Source organism: Neofelis nebulosa, chromosome 2, assembly GCF_028018385.1.
Source record: "Neofelis nebulosa isolate mNeoNeb1 chromosome 2, mNeoNeb1.pri, whole genome shotgun sequence".
In the NCBI taxonomy this organism is placed as follows: Eukaryota; Metazoa; Chordata; class Mammalia; order Carnivora; family Felidae; genus Neofelis; species Neofelis nebulosa.
Window position 1 is genome coordinate 185,675,791 of NC_080783.1, and position 21,172 is coordinate 185,696,962.

At 40.8% G+C, this 21,172-nt stretch overlaps 1 protein-coding gene and 1 long non-coding RNA gene across 4 annotated transcripts in view; one reads left to right on the forward strand and one right to left on the reverse strand.

The window, feature by feature from the left end:
• Positions 1–332: 332 nt before the first annotated feature.
• Positions 333–7,436, reverse strand: LOC131504802 (uncharacterized). 2 transcript variants are annotated; one of them, XR_009258156.1, is made up of 3 exons: positions 3,980–7,436; positions 3,244–3,343; positions 333–685 (listed from the first exon to the last, which is right to left on the reverse strand). It is a non-coding gene; the product is annotated as an uncharacterized LOC131504802 (long non-coding RNA). The 2 variants fall into 2 exon arrangements; XR_009258155.1 differs by lacking the exon at positions 3,244–3,343.
• Positions 7,437–7,757: 321 nt separating this feature from the next.
• The window catches only part of PIK3R3 (phosphoinositide-3-kinase regulatory subunit 3), a 132,544-nt gene continuing 119,129 nt past the window's right edge, over positions 7,758–21,172 (forward strand). The window contains exon 1 of one of the 2 annotated variants that reach the window (XM_058717562.1): positions 7,758–8,589. In XM_058717562.1, coding sequence (XP_058573545.1) covers positions 8,484–8,589 — 106 coding nt within the window. In that variant the 5' untranslated portion in view covers positions 7,758–8,483. The remainder of the gene's footprint in view (positions 8,590–21,172) is intronic. The other variant, XM_058717563.1, reaches the window with a different exon arrangement.

Consider the following 21,172-nt stretch of genomic DNA (forward strand, 5'->3'; position numbering starts at 1 on the left):
AAAATCCCAAGCAGCCTCTGTAATGTCAGCACAGAGCCCAATGCGAGGCTGGAACTCATGAATCATGAGATCATGACCTGAGCTGAAACCAAAAGTTGGAAGCTTAATTGACTGAGCCACCCAGGTGCCCCTCAAAATCTTTTTTTATTTTTAATTTTATTGTAAAGAGTGTGTGAGCCAATTGGGGAGGGGCAGAGGGTTAGAGAGAGAATCTCAAGCTGGCTCCACACTCAGCATGAGCCTGACACATGGCTCAATCCCATGAACCGTGTGATCATCACCTGAGCCAAAATCAAGAGTCTGATGCTCAACCAAGTGAGCCACCCAGGAGCTCCTTGTCTCAAAATCTTTAATTTATATCTGCAAAGACACTTTTCCTAAATAAGTTCACATTCAGAGCTTCTGAAGGGTTAGGATTTGTATATATCATTTTTGGGGGCCACTGTTCAACTCACTACAGTGGTATTAGATGGTAATTATTTTCCCTCATGTCTGTGCTTGAAAAAAAAAGAAGTGGAAGAAGGTCAGAGAGTGGCATCATTAGAGTTGAGATTTCAAAGAGAGAGCGGTTCATGGGTATAGTATTGTCTGGTTCTTGTTTGCAGATTTCTGGGGGAACTCAGGAGAAACACCAACCACAGGCCCTGTGTTAGGGTAGGATAATGGGCCAGATTTCTCCATTGTCCTGAAAAAGAAGACAAGGAACAGATTTGAGTTGTGGTTAGGGAACACAAGCCAGCAGTCCATGCTATAAGTACAGAATCAGTGAGGAGTGTGAAGTTAAGACTCAGCAGTCCAGGAGGTCAGGAAGAGGCTAGGAAACAAAGTGAACTTGTTGGAGAGGAAACCTGATGGAGAGGGTAAATAAAGGATGCTATCTTGCCCTGATCTTACAGCCTCAGGGAGTTAGCCAGTTTGAAAGCATAGGGGTCAATGAAACTGTTATTGCTTTTTCACTTGAGCCTCTTACTCAGTGGTGGGCTCATCAAGGACAGGAATAGTGTTTTACTGAGCACTCAGCACAAGGTCTAGCCTATGAAGGGTCTGGGTGAACTGAACTGAAAGGGCTTGTCATTTTGGAGAGTTCTTCCCTTCTATCTTTAACGTTTGATAAATCTACTTTAAGTGTAACTACCATATTACATACTTGGTGTATGTGATGACCAATTACATTTTTTTTTGTTTACAATAAGAAAAGATGTTGATTTTGAATACATACCCCCAGCACCTTAGGTACCTTTACTTAGCCCCAACATTACATAATTTAGAATTTCACAAATTGGCATCAAGAGGGGGAGAAACACGATCCTGAATGATTTTGGGGAATAACAGTGATCCTCACTGAGTGCCTCCTTTGCAAGAAGCATAAGATGAGCAGAGCACAAGGTAGTCTCTATCCTTGAATGAAAAGAATTTCACTGTGGGTGTATCATTTTTCAAATTCCCAGAGCTGAAGATATAAATGATGAGGTCTTTCACATTCTATACTTGTACTTTTCTTACTCAGTGGTGATCCTTAAGCCCCAGAGGCTGCATCGTTTTCTCAGATTTCAAGGATGATGCTCCCGTAAATGTGTCAGAGGAGGATGCAGGAGGCCTTGTTTTAACATATCGATTTTATAAAATACTTCTAGAGGATGCTTGTGACTTTATTGTTCATAGAAGCAAAGAAAAATGCTATTAGTTGTTGATTTAAAAAAATTTTTTAAACCAAAATGTCCAAAACAGGAACTGGACTGATTTTGCCCTCTAACAATGAAACATATAAGACAGTTTAGATTTGAGACCTGTGGAATTATAGGGTAATTATTGTACATTCCAGAAGGGAGGCATGAACTGCAAATTGTTCCAAACTATTGAAATCATGGCCACAGGAAGTGAGCATACTTTAAAAACCCTATATGGTGTTACATTTCAGAAATGAGCTGGGTTGGAAAGTGAAACCAGCTTCTCTTCTCGCTGCTGAGTTTTCCTGAATTTCCTACAAGCTGCTTGGAATTTTGCAAACAATTCACAGCTGATAAAATAAAAGAGCAGCAGAACTGAGTGTCTGTGGTGAAGACCCTAGAGGCAGCCAGCAGGAGAGAAGGGTCACTGTCTGCCTCTTGGATTTCTGTAACCAAAAACTGTACAATTTTTAAATTTTCTTTTTGTCCTCTTAAATAAACGGGAATCAGCTGAAGACCTAATCCTTTCTGATTATCGGGGTAACCTGAACTTAGACTGCCCCAGAAACTTCTTAGAGAGTTTAGTTTCTACAATTTTTGTTTATTTGCTCAAAGAACATTCACTGGCTACCCACTGTGTGCCAGGCCTGATATTTGGCACTAATGATTCAAGAACACATTCTCCACCCATGAAGATCTCCCTCATGGTGGGGGAGAGATAGATCTAGAAAAAGACACTTTGAACATGGTGTGCCAAGGGCTGTGCAGAGGCCAGTACAGGGGGCTGCATGAGCAGAGTCTGCGTGATCAGATGCATGGAAGTGGGAGTTTGCCACTTGACAGTGGAGTGTGTTTTGTGAGGAGAAATTTCTCCTGTTCTGAGGAATTCAGTACTTCAGTATGATTAGTCTTAGGAGTGACAGGATAGAACTGTGTGAGAAGAGATGGAAAAGGTAGACAGGGGCTAGATCATTAAAGCCTTGAATGCCAGTCTGAGAGATTCAAAATTTAGCCTATAGGCAAAAGGAATCACGGCAGGGTTTGTGCAAGGAAGTAGTATGATCAGATTTTTTAGAGCCATCATTCTGTGCAGAGTATGGACTGGAGGAGGACAAGACAGGAAGATTATGAGGAGGTTGTCGCAATCTGATCAAAGATGATGAGGGACTTTTTGGTGACCTGATATTTGGGTCAGCTTTCACTGAAACGTTTTCAGGCTTGGAGCTAATGCTACAGATTTGGAAAACAGAAACAAACAGACCAAATGTTTAAAGCAGGTGTATATAAGTTTGGGACAGCTCAAATGTCACCTCCTTGATGTTATTACCTGCATGTGGGAAGAGATCATCACTGTTTTGGAGGCTCACATAGCACTTTGTCAATTTCTCTATTATAGCCCTTACATGCCTATAATTATTTATTCCTTTGTTGGCCCCTCCTCTGTTAGCTCTGGACTCAATGTTAGACACTCTGTCTTATTCACTTTTGTATCCCCAGTGTTTAGAAGCATCCATTAACACTTGCCAAGCGAATGAAAAGGAGAGGCAAGCTGTGGTACAGTGGAAAAGGTACTTACCTGACTGTTGGGACCTGGGGCTCTAATACTGGCTCTGCTACTAAGTACCTGAGTGGCTTTGAACAAGTCCCCTCACTGCTCTGGGTCTCAATTTCCTCATCTGTAAAATGAGAATAAAAATACAACCCTCTTCCTCAGGGTTATGGAGATTAAATGAGGTAACAGAACTCACCAGCTGCCTGCCCTGTTTGTGCCCTGCCCTTGTCAAACAGCCTACACTATTGTTCCTGTCATTTGGATCTCATTTGCTCTATCTCTCCTGGTGAGAGCTGAGCTGAAAGCTTTTGCCTTGATGGAGGGGAAGTTTAGGGCAGCAGCATGTGGATCATCCAGGTGACCCCTGTGTTGCTGGAAGGGCAGATGACAAAAAGAGGGGAGCATGTTAGGCTAGAGAGAGAGATCTGATTTTTTGTGACCCCTAAACCTGTGGGAGGACCCAGAGTAGGGTGAGGGAGGCAGAGAAGATCATTATCATGTGCTGAGGGGTCTGAGGAAGCCCTCTAACAGTGCCCCCTAAGCCCAGGAGTTTAGCAGCATCTGGAGGAATGCCACTTCCATGAAGACCATTCATTCATCCAATGTTACAATTTTTCAGTGCCTTGGGATGATGTAATTAACAGTATCAGAGATTTTCTTTTTTCTTTCCTTTTTTAAAAAAGTTTTATTTAAATTGCAGTTAGTTAACGTACAGTGTAATATTAGTTTCAGGTGTACAATATAGTGATTCAACACTTACCTACATCACCACAAGCGCACTCCTTAATCCCCATCACATAGTTTGGGATGTACAAGAGAGGTAAAAAATTGCAAAAGCAAGTAAAAGGAATACCATTTTGAAAAAAATGGAAAATCATGATTGTAGACACTACCATCTCAAGAGATGACTATCAATTCTCAAGTGAGAGGTCTTTCTAGAAGATCCACTAGCATTGTTTGCATTATAAAGCCAAAATTTTCTGGGCACCTGGCTGGCTCTCTCTTGGAACAGCATGCAACTCTTGATCTCAGGGTTGTGAGTTTGAGCCCCACATAGGGTGTAGAGATTACAAAAAATAAGCTAAAAAAATAAATAAATAAAGGCAAACTTTACCATCAAATCTTGCTGTATCCCAACTTATAAGGCATGTGGTTCAGGAGGTCCTTGAATCTGCAACTGATGATTCGTGGAGTTGTCTTGGAACTCCATTTATTGAGTTTATTTAGCTGTATGGACTTGGCCTTATCATAAGACATTTGATCAAGAAACATGATGAGAGGGCAGGGGGAAAGAAGAGAGGGATTAAGGCCTGTGATCCTTCCCTAAAGGCTCAAGTCAGTCCTGGTGTTAAAGCTAGTGACGTTAAAAAAATAATAAAAGTGTGTTTCCATTTTGCAAGGCTTTTAAAAAAATATTGTGTGCTCAGATGGCACCTTTAATCACGAAGAACTTTTGGCTGAGTTCCAGGCTGATTCTGCTGGCACAGAGAGCTCTGAGATCATACCCTATATTCAGTGCACAAGAGAAATATTTCATCCATCTCTGAAATAAAGAGGGGGAAATGGAGCATATTTGAACAGTTTGATAGCAAGACCATACCAGGGTGAAAAGTGAAGGACACCCTATCTATTTGGAGCTACAGAAAGGTACTATTAATTCTAAGTAGTTAAGTGGCATTTTTGTTTTCATTCTTAGTGTTTCAGAATAAGCTAAGAAGCCTGTATAAATCTGAAGGCAATCTCCTATTTCATATAAATCTCCTATATATAAATAAAGGCATACAGATTTTGTGATTTATCTAAAACTACTTTAAATTAAAAAAAGAAAGGAGGGAGGCAAAGGGGAAAAAAAATCCCAAAGTAGCAGGTTGTGACCCAGGAGTTTGAGCTCTTAGAGCTGAATTTAATCCACGCCCAGGCCAAATATAATTCTCCAGGATGGAAACGGTCCAGGACACCAGAGCTAACATTCTCTACCTTTGCCAAAGAGCCTGAGGCGGTTTGATGACATGCAGTCAGAACCTCACTTTTATTTCTCAACTGAAGGAAAGTAAGGCCAGCATCATATGACAGGCACTTCCCACCATGACAGGGCACTGATTCAAGCCCATCCAAAGGAAATGTGTTTCCCCTTGATTCATCATTGCTTCTTGCATCACTGTTATTTTTTGGAGGTCTCCTATTCAAAGCTTTATTTGTTGGATAGCTGGAGCATATAATTTTAGGTGGCAAGGTTGAATCAAGCCTTACTCTGTGTGCCAGGGTTGAGGACCAGATTATACACTGTGCTGCTTTACTACATCTCTCAAAGTCTTAGCTGTGGGAAAGGCTGGGTGATTGCTCTGCATATTAGAAATTGAAACCCCACCACTAAATGATGAAAAATGGTCCAGGCAAAAACTGCTGTGGACATCTGAAAGCCATTATCTTTTCCACACTTCCTCTCTTCACCTTCATTTTGTTTGGGAATGCACAGGGACACCCGTGAACAAAAATAAACCAACTTGCCCTTGACTGATTGTTCTGCCTTTTGAGTTATCACATGTGAGTACTTCTGGCTCCCAGATATGGTGAAGTAAAGAGACTGCTGGGAAGCCAGCCACAAATTAGAGCTGATCTTCCAGTATCTTCTACCTAGAGAAATGGTTCAGGACATTCAAATTAACAACATGCCCTGCCCCAAAGTTGATCTGGCTTCTGAATCATGTTTGGGATTTCAGAAATGTGAAAAAGAAAGCATGTAAGAATCTTGATGTCTTTTGTCAGTTCAACCTTGTCCATTTAGTCTTACTAGCCCTTTTTTAATCCAAGACTCTATACAGAGCCTATACATATTTTGACTGCTTCCAGGAACTGTCTCAATTTACAGCACCGTTAGGGAAGGCAGAATCACTTTAGAAGGTAGAGGGTGAAACGTGGCAACTTTTCGACAGGAACGAATCAATATAGCAGAGCCATTCAGGGTAGGAGGTTTTGCTAGGGCTTAAAGCGGGTTGTCAACCCAAACACAATGGGCTTTGTTACTCCTGTGTAAAGAGGAAATGGGACAGTTTTTGGCCTCCCCAGACTGTATTGTACGGTATGCAGGATGGCAATTCCAAGCATAACCTTTAGGAGACACAAATCTGCTTTTGGCTATTCAGTGTTCCCCAGCAAGTTATTTAGCTGTCTCTGAAATGCATGGAAATAGTCACAGTTTTTCATAGTCTATCATAGTTTTAAGTGTGGGGAAGGGACTCGGTGTATGTGGAAGGGGGTCTGTCAGGGAAACAGAATAAACCCTTTTTGGCTGGGGATTCTAACACCTGTGATTTGTCTTAAATCACAGACGCACTGTAATTTCAAGGCATGTTTTCTGCCGTGAGCACTCGAGCTGAGGGGCCTGCTGTGGCTCCTCACTATTTCAGGTGTGGGGAGTTACCTCTGAGTTCAAAAGTCCTTGCGTGGGAAGCGCAGAGGAACTGCGAAATACCTCCTTAAGAAAAGTCTAACCGCTCAAGGGGAGAAGCCGGGATTGGGTTCCGGTAGCTGCCTGGGAAAGCTACAGGGGGGCATGGGCATCTCATCTCACGGAGTGGTAACAGTCCTGCAAGTGGGTTTGGGGGACCTTTTCTTTATATGGCAACTTATCGCGAGGAGTGGGGGCTGCCCAGCACGGTGAAGAGGTCTGTGGGGAGGGATTCTGCCCGGGGACCTCCTAAGGACCGGAGGAGCCCAAATCCCTCCAGGTGACAGCAGGCGCCTCTCTCCGTCCGCTCCCCTCCTCCGCGGCCAATCTCCGGGCAGAGGTGTCTTGGGCCAGCCCGTCTCCCTCCCCCCCACCTCCCCAACTCGTCCGGCCCGTCCCAGCCTCAGCGGGAGCCCCGCCTGTCTCCCGGCAGCCAGAGCCCCTGAGCACTCGCCCAGCCTGTCAGTAACCGCCGTTTGCGCTTTCTTTCTTTCTTTCTTTTTTTTTTTTTTTCCTCCTCTTCTTTTCTTTCCCCCTTCTGCCTTTGTCCCGCTTAGTAACTGGGCTTCGACCAATCGCAGCCTTACCGGCCAGCGCCGGCTGGATCCTGATTGGCCTACTTGGGGCGCGCAGCCGTCTCCCGCTCCTTCGCTGGAGCAAGGCAGACAAAAGACGCAGGCTCCGGGCTCCGGCAACCCGGCTCAGCCAATCACCACGCACCTTATCCTTTCTTTCTACCCCCTCCTTTTCTCTCGCAGCTTCCCCCCGGCCTGGCTCGCGTGCTCCCGGCACTGACTCCTGGCGTGCGGCCAGCGCCCGGACTGTACCATTTTGATTGAGGCTGGGGGGAAGAGAGGATCGATGATTAAGAAGCCAAAGCCCAGAAATCGTTGGGGAGAGTTGAAAGTCGAGATGAAGGACGGTTTTCTGAACAATTTCTCAGGCACCTGATGGAATCCCCAGTACTTCGAGTCGGAATAGAGGGGAGGAACAGTAGTTAAGTTGCCTGTCCCCCCTGCCGGGTGCGGTTGGGTGGCGCCTCAGCGGGGGAGCGTGAGGCGGGGGAGGGTGTCCCCCTCCGCGCCGTTAAAATGAAACTCTAGTGGCTGGAGTCAGGGCAGAGCGTGAGGGGAGCCGGCACAGGCGGGCTTGCTTGCAGCCCAGCGGGAGCGGCCAGCCGGGCAGAACTAGCTGGACTTTCCGACGGGCCCCCATCCCGAGGCTGCGGCAGCTTCGGTTCCGAGCCTGACTGGAACGGAGCCCGAGTCCCGGCCCCTGAGGGGATCGCTCTCTGCAGACCAGTGGGACCCCGAAACTTGAACGCAATACCTACTCCCTTTTTATGCCTTCCTTTGTCACTTCCTCACCTTTCTCCCAGCGCGTTCTTTTTCCCCCCTTTTCGTTCTCCCTCCCTCGAAGGACACAAAAGTGGCTGCCGAGGAAAGATTTGGAGGCAGTGGGAGCTTTTCTCTTCGGAGAGCGACCGTGTGGAAAGGATTTTTGGGAAGCAGCTTTCTAACACCTCAGCCCTCCTGCCCCCCCCCCCCCCCAAGCCTCTCTTTACCTCTCTGAGGAGAAAAAGCCCGTAGATTGAAAGTTCGGGGGGCATCTTGCTGGGTGCTGTAAGAGGAAAGTGGGGGAGGACCCCGTCCTCGTCCCGGTAGTTGGCTGGACTTGTACCGGCCGTTGGAAACCCCGAAGTGCATTTCCGTGTGGGACTTTTATAGATCTATATTTTTAGATTTTTAAATATCAGATAAAAAAAATATATATATGCTTTCTATATATTTCCTGACGACCTGCCCCTGACAGCGCGATGTACAATACGGTGTGGAGTATGGACCGCGATGACGCAGACTGGAGGGAGGTGATGATGCCCTATTCGACAGAACTGATATTTTATATTGAAATGGATCCTCCAGGTACTTGGGAGAGAAAAAGAATCTTGTGATGGGTCTGATTGGTATATAACAAGACCTTAGTGATGTTTTCAGGGCAGAAGTGTTCCTGGGAGCTCTAGGTTTGGGATGAGGGGCAGATTTGCAGTTAGAGCTGCAGTAAAACTGCTTCTGGTTTACCCGTTTAAAGTTTGCAGTTAGGACCCCGATCCTATTGTCCTGCGAGGGTGGGGGTGGGGGCTGGAGTGGGGGTGGGAGGAGAGACTCATTTCTTTTACTTCTTTTTGCCTATGCGTGTCGTTCAGGTTTTTGTTGTGCACCCCCCGGTCCTCCCCCCCCCCCCCCCTTAAAGATCTTCTACCTGCATAGGATGCTTTATATCCGAGCCTTGAAGTCAGCCTTTCCCTTTAGGGAAATTCTTTAAAGCTTGTCGTTTCATACGTTCGTCTTATTTGATTCGTTGTGTTCTACCTTCGTTAACTTCTGAAACTGGGTTGCCTATGTGATAATTCATTTTAAGACACCCCCCCCCCCTTTTTTTTTTCTCTTACAGAAACCAAATGCTGGTTAGTGATTTTCAGGGATTGGGCGTTTTTATTCAGTCATGGTCTTAGCGTGAGGTTTTTCTTCTCGGAATATAGTCGCTTAGAGAGATCTGCGTGCAGTATTTTATTACTCTTTAATTTATGGTAATTTAATTTATGGGCTAGGGTTTAATGTAACTTCAATTCTTAGAGCAAAAAAAGGAGGAACCTTCTTTTTTGTGTGTGAATATATGTGATGTGTACATCTATGTTATAGGTTCAAATACACATAATGTAAAGTATACATATACTGTATTTTTAGTTCAGAGCTTTGTCTGAGACCCTTACAGACATTTTGTGTATCTGGTAGGAAAGGAAAAGGAAGAGAAAATGGAAAAGTTGGGTCATTTTTTTTCTTTAAAGTCTAACCTCGTTTTATCATTATTAATTGTCAGATTTTCAAACCCTTTTTTGCAGTTATAGATAGTGCTTTACATAATGATTTTGAATAAGTAGAGGGCCTTTGTGAGTCCTTATTTTTGTTTAGGATGACTTGATTATGTCTTTTAAAAATGTGTCATAGCTAAGCTTACAATATAAATCATGTGTCATTGGGGAACCTCAATCATTATAAGACTGTATATTTCTGGAACCTTTGAAAGGATTTGGAGCCCATGCAAGTGTAATGAGGTATAACTGTTGTAGAATGTATATAGAAATTATTTCTTGTGTTCTTGTGAGCAGTAAATTATCCTTTGTTTTTTTTCCAATTAGAGTGTTGAATGATGCTATATAAAAACTAATATTAAATCAACCTTTTTTACTCTTAATGATTCCTTAGAATTTTTCTCTTTTCCCTTCATTTTGGAGCCTTCTTTATTTGCTTTTGTAATTGTGACTGCAATCCAGATGCAGCTTTTCAGTGTTTTGCAAAGTTTGTAAGATTTGCCACCCATCTATTGTGTGTATTTTCCCCTTTGTTTCCCCTTAACGGTAAAGCATCCTTTCTATTAGATGCATTTGTCATTCATGTAAATGGAAATTTAGTACATCATTGGTTCCTCTTGTAAAAAGTAAAGTTAATAATTCTAGATTTCTGTTATAAGAATTATATATTCACACTGCCTCAGAATCATACTGTATCCTAGTATCTTGCCTTGCAGACATACAAAGGGAATTTGTTGGGCGGAGAGGTGAGTGGGGAGGAGGGGAGAAAATGAAGAAGGCACTAATGTTTGAAAAATATGGGCCTCAGAAAAATATCTGCCGAGTTGTCCAAAAATGATTTTGAAAAAAGTTGACTATTGTAATTATGTAGTGATGTGGGTCTTACAAGGTTGCATATAAAATTCTGATCCAAACTTTGTGCATTACATAGAAATAAACTTTTGAGTTTTAAAATGATCATCCTTGGATAAAATTTTGCATACAGAGATTCTATTCAGAATATTGGAAATATGCATGTGCTCTTCTTTATTACCCATGTTGTAACCTTAATGTAGATTATGGTTGGTTATGCCTAACAGCTTTTTATAAAGGATGCACACTTGAGTATGCTGGAATATTTTCTGTGATGTAAATGGTTTTTAATGGAAATAATGTGGACGCCGGCCTTGTTTTGTGTGGTAAATTAAGGTTTTGAAACATTTAAAACTAAGTAAATTATTAGTGAGTAGGTTGCAGCATGTCTTGTATCTTCATTTTCCTACCGTCTATCCCAGATCAAGCTCTTATTATTCCCTGAACTGGACTGATAGTGTACTAACTGTTCTTGTTTCTACTTTGTTCAATCCACAGTATCATTAAAGTACCATCCGATGATTTGCGTCCCAGTGGTAAATCTTCCAATGACTTTGAAAATGCTTCAGTGGCTTTCCTTTGCCTATTAAAAAGAGTCCCAGATTGCTTATCTTGTCATATAAGTCCGTCTTTTTTGCTTCCAACCTAATTTTCCAGTCTGGTCTCTTCGTGGAGTCCATCACAAGTTCTGTGGAAGCTATTTTATACTTGTTGTTTCTTGAATGTATGCTTTTTCCTCTGGTGTTGCTTTTCACTCCCATTGGTTACTTGTTGAAATCTTCTATATGTTTAGGGTCTACATTATATGCCTTCTTTGCCAGGATATATGTTTCCTGATCCCTTCTGTTAGAAGACATCATTTCCTTTTCCTTTCTTTTCTAGCACCTCTCAGAACTTTTCATTCTGTCTGTGGAGTAGCTAGCTTCTGCATTTACATATACTTGCCCCAGTGGAATTGTCTTCCCATCAAATTATGAGCTTCTTAGCTTGCTCAGGGTCTTGCAAGCATAGACAATTTAATAAATATGTGTTGAATTAATAAATACCTAAGGAGCACCATTTCTTTCTAGCCTGTAAGTGCTTTTCTACTTAAGGTCCTTGGTCATCGCATTCCTTGGCTATTGCAGTAGCCTATAGTTAAAGGACTTGATTTTGACAGCTGTTGACTTAGGGCCCTTAACTGTAACAAATATTACAGTTTTAAAAATATGGTTTTCATCTCCATTTTAGACTAAACCATAAATGCAGTTTATAATTTACCTATTATTGCTTTCAGTTGCCTGAAAAACTATTTTCCAAAGGTGTTTCTTTAGCCTATTTTCAAAAACTAGCATTACCATACATCCTAAAGGTTTCTAATAACTGCATGGATTGCTATATCTACTATAATTTACTGACAATGTAAGTAAGACAAACTCCAAATGGGAGTTTGATGTCAATCTTTATGTATTTCTCAGAAGCAATAGAAATACTGAACTGTTTAGATGAAACAAAAGTTTTTATTTTGGAAATGTTAAGAGTGTGGTACAGAGAATTGCTTATGAGCATCTTGATTAGTCCTGTTGTGATTTGGGAATCAGGATTATTTCGTGATAGAACAGTTGCTGGGTAGGCTTCTCAAAGAGCCCTGTCTCTGGTATAGGAATTATTGGAAGATTACAGATATACAACTGATCATAAACTCATATCCAAAGCTTATAGATAGTGGTGTATTAGCTAGCACTGTAGTTTTGACATTGTTGTTGGTTTTTTGGGGGGAAGATCTAACAAATGATTTTATTATTTAAATGAATTCTTTTGCTAAAGATTGTAGACTTTTTTTGTTCTTATCAAGAAGAATTTCTGAAATTATCTGTACGGCAGCAACATCTCTTCAGTAGTAATTAGAAAATTAAAAGCATTTATTGGTAAAGTATGTATAGGAAGGTCTAGGAAAGTGGTTCTCAATATTTTTTTGGTCTCAGTACCCCTTTTATACTCTTACAAATCATTGAGGATCTCAAAGAGCTATTTACTGATATTTACTGTATTAGCATAATACAGTAAAACAAAACTGAGAAATTAGCAAAAACAGAAATTAAAAAAAATTTAATTCATTAAAAAAAGCATTACATGTTAACATAACTTCTTTTAATGTAAAAATAACTATATTAAAAAAAACAAAAGTAAGAAGAGTGGCATTGTTTTACATTTTTTGCAAATAACTTTAAAAAAAATTTTTTTTAAATGTTTATTTATTATTGAGAGACCGAGAGAGACAGAGCATGAGCATGGGAGGGGCAGAGAGGGAAGGAGACACAGAATACAAAGTAGGCTCCAGGCTCTGAGCTGTCAGCACAGAGCTTGACGCAGGGCTCGAACTCAAACTGTGAGATCATGACCTGAGTTGAAGTCAGACGCTTAACCGACTGAGCCACCCAGGCACCCCGATTTTTTGCAAATAACTTTAATGTCTGCCTTAATAGAAGACCTCTAAGTTCCCATGTCTCTGCCTGTATTCAATCTGTTGAGATACCACAGGTCTTAGTATCTGGAAAACTCCACTGTACAGATGTGAGAGAATGAGGGTGCAAAAGACAAATAATGTTTTAGTATTACTATGAAAATATTTTTGACCTCTTGGACCCTCTGAAAGAGTCTTGGGGATACAGAGTGGTCTCTGGATTACACTTTGAGAACTACTAGTCTAGAGGTTACATAGTTTGTGACTACATAGTTTGATGGTCAACCTAGGAAAGTATTTTCTGACTTTTTTGAAGTCAGATGAAAAGGTTGTTTCAGGAAACTTACTTGCTTATTCTGGCATACTTGGTATTTTCATCCTGGTGAAATGTAGATTAAGTAACATTCTGGTGGAGAACTGGCATACTGGCCCTGTGGTTGGGAAAATATTTGCTGAGAAACACACTGAATAAATAGGTCACCTGCCACCATGTGGTCCTTACTGTTAGCAGGTTGGTCATTCTACTTCTGTGGTTGAGTATTTCCCTGTAACTGAACATTTGATGAGCTAATTTTTTTTTTAATATATGAAATTTATTGTCAAATTGGTTTCCATACAACACCCAGTGCTCATCCCAAAAGATGCCCTCTTCAATACCCATCACCTACCCTCCCCTCCCTCCCACCCCCCATCAACCCTCAGTTTGTTCTCAGTTTTTTTTTTTTTATTTTAATTTTTTTTTTTTTCAACGTTTTTTATTTATTTTTGGGACAGAGAGAGACAGAGCATGAATGGGGGAGGGGCAGAGAGAGAGGGAGACACGGAAACAGGCTCCAGGCTCCGAGCCATCAGCCCAGAGCCCGACGCGGGGCTCGAACTCACGGACCGTGAGATCGTGACCTGGCTGAAGTCGGACGCTTAACCGACTGCGCCACCCAGGCGCCCCAGTTTGTTCTCAGTTTTTAAGAGTCTCTTATGCTTTGGCTCTCTCCCACTCTAATCTCTTTTTTTTTTTTTTTTTTTCCTTCCCCTCCCCCATGGGTTTCTTCTGTTAAGTTTCTCAGGATCCATATAAGAGTGAAAACATATTTGATGAGCTAATATTATATAAATTCTTCTCCTCTGTGTGGTAAGATATTTCTTTTATGAGGTTAGTGTCCTTTTTAAAATAATACTGTAGTGTGGGACAAATGTTAGTATAATCAAATGATGTAAAAGCCATGCCAAATTTGTTTACAATTTCTTATTGAAAAAGACTAGTCATTCCTTTCATTTAACATAGTTTATAGTATACTTATATTTCATTAGAATATGGTAATTCTCCATTTAATAATGCTTTTTAAAATCATTCTCATCATTGTTTTCATGCTGAATACCTTTATATTTTTCTTAGAATGTAGAAAAGATTGGACATGTTTATGGTCACCATATTTAGGAAGGTAGGTAGAAAAATAATTACAAGTATGTCTGTGTGATACTGTATAATCTTATTGATTTAAAGGGGGGTGCAGCACGAGTGGAGTAGAAAGGACACAGGCTTGGAAACATAATATGGGTTCCAAACCTAGCTCTGTGTCTTATGATTACCAAGGTTATATGGCTAGAACTTAACCTCTTTGAGCATTGAGAAGCAAGATGCCAGTGCTCTTTTGAAAAATTGAATTTTAATACTCTACTTTTCAGAGTTGTTCTGGGGATTAGATGTACTATATCAACATCTAGCACAGTGTTTGGCACCTACTGTACCCAATTCATTGTAACATGTCTTTTTTTTTTAAGTTTGTTTGTTTATTTTTTTTAGTCATCACTACACCCAACATGGGGCTCAAACTCACATCCCCAAGATCAAAGGTCACATACTCCTCTGAATGAGCCAGCCAGGCACCCCACTTGTAGCCTGTATCTTAAAGTATGTTGATAACATGTAATTACTTCAGGTCTACCTCTTTGAATAATCTTGCAGTCAAAACCTTTTGACTTGCTCCATTTTTTTTTCTTCATCCCTGACATTTAAACTGGGGCCATTTTGTTCTTGGAAGAGTTCTCTAGGGTCTTTTCTAATTATGGCATCTCATGAGTCTATGGAAATGTCACTCCAAGTCATCCTTTCTCTTTAGTTTCTGTTGCCCTTGTCTGGTTCCTCATCACCACACATTTGAAATGATTTATAATGAAGGTAATACTTTTGTTGAATAATTTGTTGAATAATTATTTGTTCAGTATTGTTGAATAATTATTTTAGACCAAGTGCTGTGTTAAATATTTTTACCTGTACTATTTCTGTTAGCTACATAACAACCTTATGAAATAGGCACTATTATTACCCCACTTTACAGACAGGAAACTGAGACTCTGATGTGTTTAATAACTTAATCAAGAGCCTCACAGCTAGCAAGTGGCAGAGCAGGTCTGTCTTGCTAACACCCTGGTTCTTAACCAGTACCTCCTAAAACTGGTTGCTCTATTTTTAATTTCTTCTTCTCCTCCCCCATAAATTTATCCTGAACTCTTCAGGTTAATCCTGCTCAAATGTTATTTTGAAATAATTTTTGGCATAATTAGCAGCTATCCATTTTTTTAAGCAGAGGCCATATTCTTAAACTAGGCATACATGGTCTTTAGCACCAATTTACATTTCCAACTTAATTATTAATCCTCTATTGTCATTTTTTTAAGTAAACTCTACCCTCAACGTGGGCGTCAAACTCATGACCCTGAGATTGTCACATGCTCTACTGACTGAGCTAGCCAGGTGCCCCCATCTATTCTCATTCTTACTTTTAGCCCAGTTCCTTGCTATCCACTGACTACACTTTGCTTATTCCCATCTCCAACCTTTTGCTTATGCTGCATCTTCTGTTAGATTGTGTCCATCCCTCTCCAATCTACAAATCAGGATCTTTTGTAAGTCTTCTTTCTTCCTCTAAAAATTCTAGCACTGAATCCTGTAATTATCTGGGGCAATGGTCTATTGTTTTGACATAAAATCATATGTTAAGGCATTTAATTGTTTTGTGAGTATACTTTGTCTCTCCCAAACAAGATCAGCTTTTTGAGGTCAAGCTATCAAATTTCTTTTGTATTTTTTTCTTTAAATACCCTGTTCCCAAATATTTTGTGGTCTTAGACCTGTGGACCCAACCAGCTTCATTTTGTGGCTTAAGTTTTAAAATGTTGATAATATTTATTAATCAACATGGACCTTCAAACTTATAATTTATTCTAACAAAGGGAATAATGAAAAAGTACAATACTTAATATTGTTAGCAAAATTTTATGGTTTTGAGTAAAAGTCATTTTTGAAATTTCGAAGAATTAGAAGTGAGTAGTAAGTTTTTGAACGTTTGTTCGGCTAGTTTTACATAGCACTGGGCAAAATGTAGATTTAAGTTTCCCAGTATGTTACACCAATTAAATTTAGAATGTGTAGGACTTGATTTGGGATTAAAAGGTAAGGTCTGCCATGTAGCCTTATAGGATCAGTTTCCAAATTGCTGGTAAATGGTATATTTGTTGTTTTTTGCAAATATTTTGTAAGTTTGTATAAAGTAAGAGGGTTATCTTATAATTTTTTTTATAAAAGAGACAGTAGGCTAGGTCCAGTCTGCCACATCCTACTATTTTACATGTGTCTTGTCAGTATAAAAACTGCTCTGGGGCCTGTAAACATAAGCCAATGCAAAACTAAAGTCAATACCATGATGTCATACCATCCACCACTATCCAGCCTTGGACATTCTGTTTGTGGGCCAGATTAATTGTTTACCCTTGTCTAAGGGTATAGGGCTACACCTCCAGAGCTTGTGGCTATGTCGTCTTAAGTACTTACTGTTACAGTTTTTATTTATTTTTATATTTGTTTTGGAGAGAGCATGCACATGGGGGAGAGGGGCAGAGGGACAGAGATAATCTTTTTTTAATTTTGAGAGAGAGAGAGAGAGAGAGAGAGAGAGCGAGTGTGCAAGCATTTGTGGGGAGGGGCAGAGAGAGAAGGAGACACAGAATCTGAGGCAGGCTCCAGACTCTGAGCTGTCAGCACAGAGCCCCACATGGGGTCAAACACACGAATTGCCAGATCATGACATGAGCTGAAGTCAGCCGATTAACCGACTGAGCACCCAGGTGCCCCGAGAGAGAATCTTAAGCAGGCTCCATACTCCACGCAGAGCCTAATATGGGGCTCAAGCCCATGACCTTGGGATCGTGACCTGACCTAAAACCAAGAGTCAGCCACCCAGGTGGTGGCCATTTATTGTTTTTTCGTTTTTTGTTTTAATTTTCATGTTTAAATTTTCTAAGAAGAAAATTCAATCACAAATCAAAATTTATTTTTACACATTTTTTCTAAGTTTATTTGTTTTGAGAGAGAGAAAGCAAGAGTGCATGTGCAAGCAGGAGAGGGGCAGAGAGAGAGAGAGAGAGAGAGAGAGAGAGAGAGAGAGAGAGAGGGAGAGAAAATCCCAAGCAGACTCCACAATGTCAGCATAGAGCCCGAAGCAGGGCTTGATTCCACGAACTGTGAGATCATGACCTGAGCCGAGATCATGACCTGAGCCAAAATCAAGAGTTGGACACTTAACCCACTGAACCACCCAGGTGCTCCCAATCACAAATCAAAATTTAAAATTTGTGAATTGTTTTGGAAATGCTATATGGAAATGTTTGTGCTTGAAAAATACTACTTTAGAATTTGTTCTTTCATGTGTAATATTCTAACTTTTTAAGAATGTTTATTTATTTTGAGAGAGACAGATGGTGAGCAAGGAAGGGCAAAGAGAGAGGGGGACAGGGAATCCCAAGCAGGCTCTGCACTCTCAGAGCAGCCTGATGCGGGGCTGGAAAAATGAACTGTGAGAATATGACCTGAGCAGATATCAGGGGTTGGATGCCTGACTGAGTCACCCAGGTGCCCCTGTTTTGGCTTTTAGAAAGAAGTCTGATTAGTTTTAAAAGGACTATCAGGTGGTTCAAACCTGTTGCAGGCCATTAGTTCAGGACTTGGGTGTAGTCTTTTCTCCTACTAGTAATAAACTGTAAGAGCAGCTATCACATCTGTCTGACTGAAACTGACCAGAGCTACTTTTTTGATTGCTAGGGATCAACCATGACCATTTAGAGTAGAGTTGCTGGATAAAATACATGTAATGTCCCATGCAATATTTGTGATATACTTCTACTGAAAAATTGTTTGTTGTTATCTGAAATTCAAATTTAACTGGGTGTCCTGTATTTTTGTTTGCTAAATCTGGCAACCCTAATATAGAGAGAGGCTAGACAGTTGACAGTATTTCCTAGTCTACTTTCCCTATGGTGTTTAGGGATAGATGTGTAACTTGATGTAGTGGGTATCCGGATACTTTCAGTTTACATGATAAATCCAACTGAAATTGGTTTAAACAAAGAGAATTTATAGGTTCATGTAATTGAAAAGTCCTAAGGGAATGAAGGCCCCTGACATAGTTGGATCAAGACTATCAGGCTTTGGTCCTATTTTTCTGCATTTCTCTTGGCTCTCTCCTCTATCAGCTTCTTTCTCAGGCAGGCTTCCTTGCCAGGACAAGATAACTGCCTTTGGCTGCTGGGATTACATGTTTCCTAATTTCTGGGGGATAAAAAGGATGGTTCCCACAAATATAACACAAAAATCCTGAGCTTGACATTAGATTACCCCCATGTTCCCAAGGATCACTCTTAAAATCTCAACTATTAATTACAGCTTTCTCTGTCTAGACCAGTGGCTCTTAAATTTGAGCATGCATCAGAACCACCTGGAGAAGTTGTTAAAACACAGACTGGTAGGCCGTACCCCCAGAGTTTCTGGTTTTAGTTGGTTTGGGATTGTGTTGTAAGAATTTGTAGCTGCAACAGGTTTACTGATTTGGCTGGTCTGCAAACACTTTGAGAACCACTGTTGTGTCAAATCATGGCCTACTCCTGGAGCTGGGGAAGGGGTCAGTCCCACATAAATACCTTACTAGTGTGGGAAGGAATTAGATACCTTTTGAGGAGATAATTACAGTGTCCACTAAGGAAAGGGCTGCTGTTTTTTGTCTATCTAGCTTTCCTGCCCTCTTATTTAGGTAACAGCTTCCTGATTTTTCTCTTGGAACCACTCATTCCCCATTTGTAATCAGTGTGGCTTGAGTAGAGTTGATCTAACCCATTGGCTTTAATGATGGGCACATGATTCAGGCCTGGCCAATAAGATTATTGCATTCACCTGGCCTCAGTGATGTCTCTAATAGGGCAGTGATCTTTATAAGATAGTCAATGCACATTACTATACATTACTATTTATTGTCCTGGTTATTGATATAAAGATAGCATAATCCCTGCCTTTAAGGAGTTCAGACTGTAAGAAGGATGTAGACAAATGCATGTAGTATTTCTCTTGATAACTCCCTTTCTCCTGGCTTTCATCTAATATACATTTCCATTATATACTGTATTGCTTCCTTTATAATTCTTAACCACATTTATTATCAGTTTAGTGTCTTTAGGCACTAGATTAGATTATAGTCATTAGATTATAAATTCCATCAGGATAAGGGCTGAGTCCATAATTAACTGCTGGAACTCCTGTAACTAGCACTGTCTGTGGCACATAGAGGAGCCCAGGATTGAATGAATGTTTTAAATATGAATGAATGTTTTAAGTTATGTTTATAATCGAAAAATATAGAAACAAAGGGGATGATTGGTTTACTAGTGGGTACCGCAGATAGAACAGCCTAGGTAAAAGGCACAGGGTTATTAAAACACTTGATGTATTTTGAGAACTGAAAGTAATTCAGTTTTGTTAAAACATGATGTATGAGGTGGGAAGTGGTGGTAGAGGAGTGTGGAGAAGTAGGTGAGGGCCAAATCATGAAAAGCCCTGAATGCTTACACCTACAGGTTGGGGAGCCATGGACTGATTTCAATTAGGGAAAAGAATATATTAGCTGCAAAGTGAAAAATAGATGGGAGGAAAGTGAGATTAAAGAAGGAAAACTGGTTAGGAGGGTATTTCAGTAGAGATGAAAGATGCTATGAAAACGTAAGGCGAAAAAAAAATATGCAAGAAGCAGGGAGATGGAGACCCTGTGCACAGAATTCATGTGGACTCATATGGAGGTTTCCACTGTAAATTTGTTTTAGCAACAGAGACATTGTATTAGCCAGTCTTAACTACTGACCCTAGCTCTGCATCCACACCTACTTAATATTTGTAACCGGAGATTGTATTTTTATTTTCTAATCATTAAATAAAAGAAATATACTCCCTCCCCCTCCCCTCCCCCCACAAAAGCCTAAGATAAAGTAGCGGCATTGAGAATAAATAGAGTTGTTTAAAAAGTAGAATTGAAGGGACATAGAGACTATCCTGAGAAAAATGAAAGTATCTAGAATGACTTATTTTACTGGCTTAGGAGATGGTACTATAAACCAAGAGACGCAATTTAAGAAGGAAGGACAGGTTTGGATCATATGGCTTCTTAAAGTGAGACAGAGGTTAAATAAAAAAGCTTTTCTTTTGGAGGGGTTCTTTTTCTCTTAGGCTTTAGTGGGGGAGGAAAGGGGAATGCCTTCTATTGCTTTTAGGTTTTGAACCCAGAGCAGATGGTAGTAAATCAGATGCTTTTGAGTTCCTAAAGGTGTGGGAGAGATTTGCAGTAGGTCTTTGACTACTCCCAGGGTATTAGTTGCTGAGGTCAATTTAAAGTTGCAGATGTAGGGCACCTGGCTGGCTCAGTTGTTAGAGAATGTGATTCTTGATTATGGGGTCATGAGTTTGAGCCCCACATTGGGGATAGAGTTTACTTAAAAAAATTTTTTTCCAGGGGCGCCTGGGTGGCTCAGTCGGTTAAGCAGCTGACTTCGGCTCAGGTCATGATCTCGCGGTCCGTGAGTTCGAGCCCCGCGTCGGGCTCTGTGCTGACAGCTCAGAGCCTGGAGCCTGTTTCAGATTCTGTGTCTCCCTCTCTCTGACCCTCCCCCGTTCATGCTCTGTCTCTCTCTGTCTCAAAAATAAATAAACGTTAAAAAAAAAAAAAAATTAAAAAAAAAAAAAATAATTTTTTTCCAGATGTTTAAGCTGCCTCATCTTATTTAAGCAGCTTTTTGAAAGCAAGTATGCATAACTTTTTTTGTATGGTCTTTTTAAAAAAGTTTTTATTTAAGGACACCTGGGTGGCTCAGTCGGTTAAACATCCGACTCTTGGTTTCGGCTCAGGTAATGATCTCCCGCTTTTGTGAGTTCCAAACCCTGCAATGGACTCTTCACTGACAGTTCGGAGCCTGCTTGGGATTCTCTGTCTCCCTCTCTCTCTCTCTGCCTCTCCCCCACTCACGGCTGTCT